The 13007-nt window shown below is 36.6% G+C and overlaps 1 protein-coding gene across 21 annotated transcripts in view; it reads left to right on the top strand.

The window, feature by feature from the left end:
- The window catches only part of DMD (dystrophin), a 1317358-nt gene that overhangs the window by 992718 nt on the left and 311633 nt on the right, over positions 1-13007 (top strand). For all 21 annotated transcript variants that reach the window (XM_052795054.1, XM_052795067.1, XM_052795065.1 and 18 more), the window contains one exon: positions 6929-7046. In XM_052795054.1, the coding sequence (XP_052651014.1) occupies positions 6929-7046 (118 nt within the window). The remainder of the gene's footprint in view (positions 1-6928; positions 7047-13007) is intronic.

The following is a 13007-nucleotide window of genomic DNA, read 5'->3' as shown; positions in this document are numbered from 1 at the left end:
ACAGAGTTTTTCTCTTTCTTTCAAGTAATTTCATTTCAAGTAATGGATTGTATGAATGTTTTAAATGAGTGTGAAATGTCTACAGCATTATTAGTTCATATCACATATCCAAATTTAGTCTTATTTAACTTCACATCTGGGTAGCTGCCACTAACATGCACTAATTGGAGATCCCTCATCAAGAGATCTAGTGCATTGCATCCTTACATTTCTGCAGCCTGTTCTCCTAGTCTGAAAATCTTTTCAGCTGCAAGGTGAACTTTTATTTGCTTCCACCTTTTTATTTCTAAGGCTAGGGCACATCCAGCCTTGCTGGACCTGCTTCAGATCATATTACCTTTGTCTTGCAACCTATGTGTATGCCACCTTTTTCCTAGTGTTGGTACCCAATTTGGTGGTATATGAGGACAGTAAAAAACAACTCAGTGGGCCTTGGCTGACTTTTAGCCTCTCGGGAAGTCTCAGTCTTGTACGTTACTTGTGACTCTGACCATGCTGCATGTACGTTTCCTTGCTGACTACCGCATTTGTGGATGAGTAGAAGGGTATCTGCCTCCTGCAGTTCTGGAGCAGTATAGTTGATTTCCCTGTGAACTCAGATTTTTAAGGTTTTTTTTCTCTTCTACAGTTCAGTCACCTTTCCTTAGAGATCTTGCAATACCTGCTCCCAAAGTCCTTTTCTGCAGACAAATGGGGAGCAGGGGAGGAAGAGAGAGGGTAAGAGTTAAGCCAGCTCCAGCCATCACCATGACCTTACATTGTTGGTCAAAGCAAGGAGATTCAAAGTACTCCCCATTCCGCTTGGTTTGGTTAGTGTATATCAACAGCATGTTGCACTTTTTGCTGTTGTAACTTCCTAGTATGAACCAGAATTCATAAGTTGTAAAGGAGCAGTCCTCAGATGTTTACAATGCCACCAACGTAATTTGTTGAGTGACTGTCACAAAAAGCATACAAAAAGTTCTTTGATGCTTTTTCATGCATCTAGTGAGACACCTGATAAGCTGTCACTGGTCGCTTTCCCACAGCATCACTGATGGAGTTGATATATTCACTAAGACAGTAGTGAGAGCTACTTAGGCAGTTCTTGAGTGGGCCCTAAGTGGGCTTAAAAATATGTGCTCATGAAAACTTAGGCTGCATAAATCACTCAGCCAAAATCAAATCACAGTGTCCAGTCTGTTCATGTTTTGCTTTTACTGACAGGTACCAATCAGCTAGCAACACTGCTAAATAGTAACTCTAGATCTTCTGATGTTCCTAAAATTATACGTGCTTTGGAGAGAAAACACAAAGCAGCTAATAGCCAAAACAAAAGTTGTTTTCAAAAGAAAACTCCACTGCATTATATTACTTTCATTATTTCGTAATTTTATGTTTAAATGTAGAGAGTATGTAAATGATTGTTTTCTCTCATATTCCCTTCCTGCTTAGTGACAAGAAAACAAATTCAAACTGTGCTTGGGAGGAATAACTTAACAAGGCCAATTTTATTATGCAGATGAATTGTAGGTGTTGCATATCTGCATTTTCTGAAATTGTTAGCAAGCTTTCTTCCAAAACTTTCTCTCTTTCTAGGTGTGTGTATAACACATTATATTTAGAGAACCAACCAGCCTTAAGAAACTCAGTTGTTTTAAGTAAAAGTTGTTATGACTATACATTTTGCTCAGGAAGTAATTGCTTCATTTTTTGTTTAAATTTAAGGTTTAGTGCCTAGTTTTTCAAAAGATGAGCAAATCACTTCCTCAACAACTGTTTAATGGAATTATGCTTTTTCTAAGAATATCATGGTGAGTTTGGAGGAGTGAATAGCTTCATAAGAAGAAAAATATATCCTCCTTCTCTCTTACATTCCCGTATTAATCATTCAATTGTGCTTTCGTGGTCCACTGGTTCATTTCATTAAACAAGTTTGGGAGTGGGCCAAAACAAACCATCCCAAACAGTTGGGAAGTTTTAGTCTTCAGCCATGGGTTGTTTATGACAAAATGCTGCTTCCGGTTTGCTCTTAATATGGAAGGTCTTCCCTAAATCTCCTTTTTGACCAAACATCATTTTTTGGCTCTCTTACTGTTAGCATTCTTACCTAGTGAAAAAAACCCCAAAAGCGTATAAAATAGATAGCAAACTATTTTTGACTGGTAGCATGTAAATACACAGAAAAATTGTGAAGACATGGTAGTCATTACCACTACGGAGGACTCCTCCGTTAAGTACTAGAAGGAATCGTGGGACCTACTTCACCCAATAATCTTTCATTTTTTTAATGGCATTTTAACTTCGTCGTTTTCAGAGACGTTTTTCAACTTAAGAATGTAAAATGGTTATGAAGTAGACCCAGAGCCTTTTTAAAGAAGCATACAGACTGAAGCACAATCATATATAATGTTGCAGAACAGCAACATTAACTCTAGTTTATATGTTTGAACTTCAGCAATGGGAGATTAAAAGTCCTGGCTTTGGTGTGAGAAAAGTTGCTTCTGATATTAAAGAGCAAACGCCCATAATCAGCACTAATAAATGATTAGTTGAATGTCTAAGACGTGGTACCATCCTGGAATTCAGAAATTCCAGTTTAATAACTGTGGTGGTTTAACCAGCCAAAACCAGCACAATAACGCTTGCCATAAAGTCAGGAAGAAAGATTGGATAGATTTTAAAGATCCTACCTTTTATATAAATTACTGCACACATGGCTAGAGTGACAAATATGCAGGCTGTAGCATGCAGTACATTATAAAGCTAAAGAATATTTAAATTCTCAGTCTTAAACCTTGCGGTCCCACCAAGAATTTGTCACACTTCACCTGTTTCAGTTTTTCAGTTTATTTTTTTTGCAATTTTTATACAAGTTATCTCAGTTGCTGACTTAAACAATTTGTTCCATATCTCAATCCCCATTTTGTGTAAAGAAATCATAAAAGCTAGGAACCTGAAAATTGGATTTTTCTTTTGAGCAGCTGCTGTCCACAAATGTGGAAAGATTGTTAAAAGTGAATAGCATCACTTTCTAACAAACTGTAGGCAGGTTTGATGACTGAATCTCATCTTTCCATTACTATGCTGTCACCAAGCATTATTATGTTGGCACTCATAGATATATAGAAGAAAAAGAAAAGTCTTTGGGGGTTTAAAGATATATTTGTACAACCATGGATGTCAGTGGTCCTTCTTCATTGTTGATCTATTCATGTTGAATTACATTTATTATTAAACACAAATTTAATTAAAATGTGGTGTATGTTTTGCAGAATACATTATTCTATCTTTACAGAGCACTAGGTAAATGAGAATAAAGGAAAATTATATGCAAAAGAACACAAGTGTTTGTTTAAAAAAAAAACAAAACAAAAGCCTTTTAGTGTAGCTGACTCCCTAAGTCTTTGTACCTATGCTTTTGGTGACCTGATGGGGACTAGATGGATTTCTGTTTAATTTATTTTGAAAATCCTTTCATAATAACTTTTATTTTTGTATTACCCATTTTTACATAGCACATTTCTTTCAGTGTGCTGACATTCCAAATCAGAGGCATCTGGTCTGTTGCATCTGCTGTGCCTCCACCAGGGTGCCACTATTAACGAGTTTTTCTTCCTGTGGCTGTTGTAATAACGTCTTCTAATAGTTTCCACTTAGTTTTCTGTTGAGGATCCAATTTTACAACATTAAATATTTGGCTGAATTTGTAAAAGTTTTAAAAAGTGTCTCCATATATGCACTGTTTCTCATTTTGGTTTGGGGGTTTGGTTTTTTTGTTTGTTTGTCTGCTTTACATCTTTTCAGCCAATACTTTAAAGCTATTCAATTTTTTTCCCAAAATCATATTTAGCTGTCTTTTAATTTGTATTCATCAAAGCACTTCTCTTCCTAGCATAATTATTTGTATTTTTGTTACCCACAAAATCAATTTGTATGATTAGTTTGTCCAGTCACAGAATATTTTTCTGAATTTGCTAATACTTTAAGTGGAGCTCAAGTGTTGCTGGTTACTTTCATGCTACAGGATCACAGGAAGGCTCAGGAATGATATGTTTTAGTAGTCACTTTTATCCGAGTTTCCATCAGGGTTTGTACATGTACATGCAAAGTAGGTTCCATGTGGAACGTATATTTACTAAGTCTTTAGGATTGTAGCAATTGGTAAAATTGTACCAATAAACATTGTTACAATTTTACAACAATTTTAATTGATAAAATTTTACCAAATAAAACAGTACATTGTTTGGATAGGGTTCTCAGACACTTTGTATTAAACTGAAGAAAAAATATATTAATTTGAGGAAGGTTTTATCCTTATTCTGAGTGGTTACCTTTCTAAGACTAAGAAAAACCCCATCTGTTCTATAATTATATATTATTGTCTCCTGACAGGTCCAGGAATCTTCAGATCTGTTCATAGTGTAAGGGTTTCAAGATGTCCTTCTTGACCTTTCAGAAACACATGTTAGTACATCCAGCAGAAAGTAGTTTTATCCACATTAAATGGCAGAGGGAAGGATGCCCTCACAGGCCATATAGGAACAAGATTGTTGTGTCCCTGAGGGGACAGCAGAGCTAGCAAGACTCACTTGAAAGAGGCATTGCTAGTTTTCCCGAGTGTCCAGTTCAGGAATTGCAGATGGGTCTTGTGGGTAAATCATTCTGTAAGCACTTAGGAATACATCAGCTCCATTCGCTCGTTTTGGTGCTGAGCAAATCCTAACCTATTGCTTTGTTTCTTACTAGATTTCATATAGCAGAAGCTTTCTTCTATGGTACAAACATAGCATTTAATGTCTGGTTGGAGACTCAGGCTGGATCAGATAAATCATTCTCCTGTTCAGTATATCAAATATAAAAATTATATTTAGGAAACTTTAGGGAACAGTTTAGACTCTCTCTGGGTGTAAGACCTTAGAATCACTTAACTTGCTTTTCCTCCTCTAAACAGTTTCTAGGTAGGGGAAGGAGAGAGAAAGGGGAATATTACTTTGGAGGCCACACAATTATCTGAGCGTGTTGTACGTGTTTTAATGTGCCTTCTGCACAGTCCATTTTGGCAGTATGTATAATGCAGATATTGTTAGGCTGCAATGGGACTGCTTTTTCTATTGTAAAATTCATGTCACTCATTAACTTGTCTTCCTAGAAAATGGAGTTTTGAAGGCACATAGATTTCTAGAGGTAGTAACTGCATCAGTAGATTTTATTTCTTTTTCTTGAGTGCTTTCACTAAGGAGAGACTTCTAATGAGAAATTTGTTCTTTGCTTAATTATGCAAGCTGCTGCTTTAACTGTGTGTCTCTGTATGCAATCCAATCAGTATACAAGTGAGAAAATACCCTCCAAACTTTTGGGTATGAGTTTAGAAAGCCAGTTATAATAGATTTTCAAAGAACTTCTGATACAGAAGTTAAAGGCAAGAATTTCGCAGGGTGTAGCTAGATGTGTATCTTGAAAATTACCTTTTTTTCTGAAGAGCTTGTAACTGAACAAAAATGAAACTGTGGAGTTTTTAGCTTGCTTTTGATGATACATGCTATAGTTACTGGAATTGATATTCTCGTGCTCTTTTGTTAATCTCATTGAACAGAAAATAATTTTAGGCCTTTACCTGTCACCTTCAACTTGGTGAAATTATGTATCTCTAATCTCAGGTTGGAGGGCCAAGTTTAAGATCAGACTCTGCAGGTCTTTTCCATCCAGTACAGTCAGTGAATAACAGCTTGTTAAAATAAAGTATGATTATTTAGAATAAAAGCATTTTAAGGGAGGGTGGGGGGAATTCTTTTAAGACAATAAAATACTCCAAGACACATAGTCAACAGCCAGGTGAGCATGCTAACAGATTATCTAACCGCTGTCCACATAAAAAGCCTGAAAAATAAAAATCCTCCACTGACCTTTGTTGTCAGCTTGATAGCTGATATGATGTACCTACTAGCTATCTGACAGCGTACTGTTCCGGTGACTCAAAATTGTGGGGAAAAAATAAAGTAATTTGTTCATAATTTGGTAATAAATATTGCTACTTCCAACTCCTAAGACTGGGAAATCTAACAAGCATCTTTTCTGGAAGCTACACAATAGGGACTCGAAGTTGCTAGATTTGGTCAATGTCTTTTAAATACATGGTTGGATGCTTCTTATCTGGGAAATCTTTGAACTGCTTCCTTGTTTGCTCTTCCCTAATCCTTCAAAATAAGTTAAGTTAATATATGCATAAATGTTACATGCCTTACTCCCCTTGAGTTCTTATTTTCATTATATCTAAAGCTATTGTATTTTAGTTTTTATTACCTCCTAAAGACCACGAGTCATTATTTTGAAGCCCATCTTTTTCCCTGTGAGAAACTCTAGATCCACTTCTTACTTTCTAGTCAGGTTGCCTGGGCTTTATGTATCTGGTTGACTAACATATAAATTACTGTGAGTGTTAATTACTTTTCTGCTAGGTAAGGTGTCAGGACAGAAGAAGCAACATTAACAGTCTTACATTGGCTTTAAACCAATACATAGTAATTAAACAGTCTTAAAATCTTAAGAAGCAAACATTAATTAGACTTCATGAGTTACTAGGGAAATCCTGCCCAGTCTGGTAAACCCCTATATCTTTTTAAAAATATGCTGTAAAATCTAAGACAATATAGAAGAATAGTATACTTCTATAGCTTTATAGAGGAAAAAAGCTTACCCTTGCATAATTTTATATCTAGTTTTATAGGTTCTTTTAAAATTATTGTTACAAGTTATACTTGGTATTTTTATGTTAAGAATAACAACAATATTTGCAAGGTCTAGACCAAATTCTTTGTATTATTTGAAACAGCAAACAACCTTTGTGCTTTAAATCAAGCTGGCACAAAAAAAAGTCCCTATACATGGTCTTCTCAACAGCTCTACATGCTTTTTTCTTTGTTTTATTTTTGTATTTGTGTGCAACTAGGCAATACTACAGGATCTGGAGCAAAGACGTCCCCAACTGGATGAACTAATAACTGCAGCACAAAATCTAAAAAACAAGACGAGCAATCAAGAGGCCAGAACAATAATTACTGACCGCAGTAAGTGGCGATTCTGCTATCATATAATGTTTCAGAAAATATGGAAAAATGTTGTAATACCTGATAAGCATAGCATTTTTCAGACACTTTATGCCTTTGCCATGAGAAGGAGAGTTCCATCAGGAGGCAGTTCTCACACTGATTTTCCAAATTGCATATAGAAGAAATGTAAGTGAAAGTCAGTGATCATATATTCCAAATTTTTCACCTTAATTTCATATTGCTTGTCTTCATAGTGGAAGCATATTGTAGAAAATATAGAATGTGATCACTACAGATAAAGAAATACATTTATTCTTAAACAAGGAGGGAAAAGAAAGAATTCACAGAGTATAGCCGTAGGCTTGTAAGAAACTTTCAATTCCATCCCCCGTAGTACAGCTGCAGCCTCTTCTTTCATCTTGCCTCAGTTGACACACAAGTCTGGTGATGCTCTGGATTAGTCTGTATTAGTTCTTCAGTTCTGGCTTCCCTTTCCAGAATTAACCAACTAGCTGTGTCTAAGGTGCACGATTTAGTAGGTTAAGTTTTAGAAGAAGTCTATAGAAGATGTAGTGTTGTCACCCTTGGATGCTTGCATGTCCTTATGCCCTTCACTATAGGATGAAACATACTCTCAAGGTCATGCTATAAAAGCAGCCCTCTGTGGTGGACTGTTACATATCTTCGGTTATTGAGTACTCAGGACTGAAAACTACAAAAAATGAATTTCTTATGGTCCTAAAGGTCACCTGTGGAGCTTAGAGAAGACTCAGGCCAAACACTTTCCATGTGGACACAGCCAATTCACTTTAGGTGGATGCAAACTGTTCTGCACATCTTGGCCTGGAGACCAGGGATTGCTCCCTGAAACTGATGACACGGACAGCATATACATAGCCTAAACTTCTCTATCCCCATAATTAAAAGAAAAAAACAATATACACGCATACATTACCTCTTTCTTTTTATTTCATCAGGTAAATACTTTCCATAATATGTCAAAATCACATTGCATGTTTGGACTGCATTGTTGTTAGTAGCACACGCAGATACTATTTAGACTATATCCTATGTGAAATAACATTGTTTAACTGCTATTCTCTTCCTGGCCTTGAAACATATTACTGGGAGAGAGAGAAGCTGTATTTGTTTTGTTTGAAGTTTGAGAAGAAATGGATAGCACTTATATATTGCACAAGAACCTGTTCCTGTTTGACATGCAAATTAATTTTAGAATCACATACTCAGTTGAATTCGGATGAAGTGTGTATATATACCTTAACTTTACAGTTCTTATTCAAAGCCAACATATGTAGTACTCCCATCAGTATTTTCTAGTATGTTTTAATTTTTAATTCTGAGGCAAGTCTTCTGCAGATGAGAATTGTAGACTTTACATGAAATGTAAGCATAATTCCTATATGCCCTCATGTGAATTGTATGCATGACTAAATTTTGTTCTGTTGGAAAACCACACTTCACTTTAAGTGAAATTGCCTTCTGAGAGAGATTAAATGCTTCTTTCTCATACAGCAAAAAAAACCAAGATAGCAAGCTATCAGACTGTAAATCATGAATGAGTATGTGGTAACCCCACTATATGACAGCTTGCATCTGTGGCTAGGGGTGTGGTGAATATATTTTACATGATGATTTCTTAGTGTTTGTCTGTAAGAATTCCCAAACCGATTAGCTGGTTTTGAACTTAAAGATTCATTTTTGCTGTGTTTTAGCAATTAGTTTTCTATGCTGTAACTGTCAATATCCTTGACTGCAAAAGTACAACTTGCGATGCAATAGGTACAGGTCAGGTGCGTTTATGTTCTTTCAAGTACATCTGACTGTAGTATAGCATCTTCGAACATCATCCTGTTGTTGCTAATGAAACAATCTTCAAGTAAAGTATTTATCGTCAGAAATATATAGGGTCTGCGTTTCTGCAATGGAGGGAGATACAGTATGATCAGGGCCCTTTTTGATCCAGTCTTCTGAGGCAGCAAACTAGATTCATGAAGGTTTTTTCATGCTTTGTTAGTTTATATTTGTACGATTGTAGGTAGTACTAAGCACTATTCAAGAGGTATTTATTCCTTTAGAATTTTAAGGAGATCATGGTATTTCCAGGGGGAAAAAAATGCTAGGACTTTACAATATGACACATAAGGTTTTTCCAAATATATGCTAAATGTGGCATGCTGTCGCCTGAAGTACTTCTTTAAAAGAACAATAGTAATTTTTGTATTTTTAATTGCATGACATTATTTTTTTCCCCTGTATGTTGTATGAAAAAGAGGGAAATTGCTCTGTTTGGTTTGAATTAGGCCTGCTAAATACCTCTATAGACAGGATCCCCTTGCTCTTGCTGCACCTACCGTGGGAGTAGTTCACCCCTCCCACCCCTTCACAGCACTATGCTGTCCTGAACATAGGAAGACTCTCCTTATCCCCAGCACGGCTCCTCTGAAGCCTGCTGTGCTGTGCAGTGCTCCCACCTAGTGCAGGTTTGCCTTGCAGTCCAGCAGATACGGAGCCCAGCCTATTGCACCCAGGGTGTCATTACCAGGTCCATCCCCAGGAATCTTGCTTGCAGCCAGAGATGAACCCTGGACCAGAGAACCTGCTCCCCTTGCTAAGGCCTGCACATTCTCCACAGCCCTCGAGAGCATCCCCTCCGTTATACTTGGACTTTCCACCAGAGTCCTGCCGCAAGTCCGCCCTGACTACCTCACCTGCAGACTGTTTCCCATTTCCCATGGGTTTTTTTCCCTTTTCATGAATACAAATAGGTTAGCATGGTTATGTCTTAGCAGTTCTTAGTATTCATTCAAATCTATCCAGTTTCGTGACCTGAGCACCAGCACTGTGCCATTTGTGCTCCTCTGCAGCAGCTGTGTACCACTCTCCCGTGCAGCCTTCTGTAATGTCGCGCTATCAGGTGCCAAATGCATCGGATCCCATCAGGAAGGAAAGGGAGTGCAGGGCTGTGCTGCGCTAGTGTGTCACGTAGGAGCTGATAGACTCGACTATGTCTAGTGCACTACCTCTTCCTAGGCTGCAACACGGGATCTCACACTTTGAGAAGTAAAAAGCTGAGAAGATGAGCTAGTTTGTATGAATATGTCGTTCATTGCCTTTTGCTATTAAGGTGCTAGTAAAAAAACAAAACACAATCATCTGGCCTATATCACTGAACAGATATATTATAAATACTAAATGAGACTCGTAGCTACTCTACAAGACACCTGCATTCTTGGTCACAGGGTGGGTCAGCATGCCATCAACTGGAATTAAAACCCTGAAGGTTCTGGCTTCTGTGCTAGCTAATGTTGGCAACTCTTGAGTCATTCTGCTTGCAGAAATATGTGTGTTATGCTCGTTAAAGTCTCACTTTGAATTATATTTACAAGCCATTATTGCCTTTGAAAGTATTTATAAAAACAAGCAAGGTAAACATTTTATACAATATCAAGCAAATCAAAAGACATTTCTTAGAGAATCTCTAAGAAGAACTGCAAAACAGTCAACAATCATGAGATTATTTTTCAACAGAATTGTCATAGTACTGCACAGGTTTAGTCTTTCTTTAGGAAATAAAAACAGAAATTAAAGATAAGCTCATACAGTTGGATTATTTCCTTTGAACCTTTTTTTCTCTACTCTTACTTCATTATCCGTATGAAAATGCAGGAGCTATACTACGTAAAAAAAACTTGGCTCTATAAAGTAAAGCTTGTGTTATGTTTACATAATGTCATACTCAAATCTCTGTTCTATGTAAATCATAATTTGTTTACAACTTAAACATTAAAGAATACATAAGAATAATGATTACATTTAGTCTTGAGGAAAAGTTGTGGGGAAAAGCAAGATGCCTCTCTGCTCTTTTAATGCCCTTGATAAAGCATTCTATTCTAACAGAACCATATGCTGTACAATAACATTTTTCTCTACATAATGCATCACAGCTCCAAAACACTTTGCTTTACTGCTGATGAAAATGTTGTTTCCTTAAATTGAATGAGTTTATAAGCAACTTTGAATATAATAAAGTAATTAAACTTTGAAAATTCCCTTTATTTTCCATCAGTTCCTATGTATAGAATACATAAAGCCGGTAACAAGTCAACATAGAAATATACTGAGAGATAATAAAAACAAATTTACAGTCTTAGAATCAGAAATACCAAAGTAATTACAAAGGCTATGTTAGATCTTGCTAGATCCTGGAAATGTAAGAAACTTTAAATAGCAGGCCTTCCTACTGCTGTGTTCACACACATGCGAAAGATAACGGTGAATAACCTTTCTGCGGTTTTACTTTGCTAGTAATTTACATCCTGATTTTGTAATGTGGTTTCTGGCTGTGTAAGCGATAGAGGAGGTATGAAAATGAATATTTATAGGACTCTATGAAGAAATAATCTCTTACTGACTAAAGAATCTCTCTTTCAAGATTATAAGAAGCCAAAGTAACACACATCTTTCTTCAGCAATTGTGTGAAATGTAGTGAACTCTCAAAATATCACTTGAGAGGTTAATTAAGTTCTATTACATTAAATACATAAATAATAGCAATAAATACAAGCATTTCAATGAGGACTATTTTTCATCAGGAATTACGCATTGGGACCAAATGATTCCTTTTGAGATTTATTTGGCAGTTTTTAAAACCAAGTCCACAAATGTATGAATAATTTATAGAGGATGTCTTCAGAAGAGTTATTTTGGTCTTGTGGTTAGTTTTTTTGTTTGTTTGGGGGTTTTTTTTGTAAAAAGAAAAGCTATATGTTATAATTGGTTGTTAGGAGAGCTGCGCTTGAACTAATCTGAAAAGAGTCTGAGTGTCTCTGTGCCACTCAATGAAAAGGCCTTTATTGAATAGTTTGCTGTATTTGACAGTTTTATGGCAAAATCATCAACTTGTCATCACTTTCACAACAAAATGTATGGAAACTCCACAGTGAATTACAGCTGTACTGTTGTTCTCGACATCTTAATAAAATAGCCGTCTCCATTGTACTGCCATCCATGTGGTTTTCTCTTAGAGCTATTGAATACAAATAAAGAGTTTACCACTTGAAAAAACAAATTCATACCATCTGGAATTTGTCATCCAGTAGTAAAACTCCTAGCTACCAAGACTGTAAAAGAAAAGTGTAAGAGAAAACTGTACTTGTATACAGTTTGCCCACGTATCTTCTTGGTATTTTTAAGCTGAATTATGGAATGATCCCCAGTATTCTGTTCTCTAGATTCCACATATTTCAAGAACTTCTCAAGAACCTGAGTAATAGCTTTGCTATGTCATAAAGATGCAGAGTTTATTAATCAACCTGATGTGCTGCTTTACAGATCAAAATTTGTTTTTTCCTATGAGAACTCTATGCCATGGAAATGAAGGAAGGGAGAAACCATTTGTTGTTAAATGTCAATAACAAGATAAAACTATAGCTCTGAAAGGGGTAGCATGTTACTGGGAAGAGTACCTCATTTGAAACCACTTCCTTGGCACAGATTTGCTGCTACAGGATTTGTAAGAAAGTTATGGGACATTTTAAGAAGGAGTAAGAAGTTATTTTGGAACACTGGGGAGAGTTGCCCTTTAAGAATGGGAAATAACATGCCCCAGAAATGTCTGAGTGATGGGGGAATTACAGTTGTATGTCACTTCTCAGGCTATATATACTAGAAGCATACGGCTCAGAGGACAAAGGGCAAGATCTAAACTGCCTGCCTCAGGTGTTGTAGTGCTCCTAAAAAGGATGAGAGACTGCAAGGTGACCTTCCTCCATTTCTGGTTATATTCTTGAGTAAAAGTGGCGTAGCTTTTTTGGCAGCCCCAGAGCTGCTAAGTGTATTAAGTGATGTCAGTGCTGGTGGCTTGCTCAGAGCTCACTTACCTTCTCAAGCCTGTGAAGAGAGTTAGATAATTACTAAACTTTGTGTCATGTAGTAATTCAGGTGGAACGTAGTTGGCT

Source organism: Harpia harpyja, chromosome 8 (genome assembly GCF_026419915.1).
Source record: "Harpia harpyja isolate bHarHar1 chromosome 8, bHarHar1 primary haplotype, whole genome shotgun sequence".
In the NCBI taxonomy this organism is placed as follows: Eukaryota; Metazoa; Chordata; class Aves; order Accipitriformes; family Accipitridae; genus Harpia; species Harpia harpyja.
The sequence above is the reverse complement of the archived record's forward strand: the minus strand, read 5'-3'. Positions and strand labels throughout refer to the sequence as shown.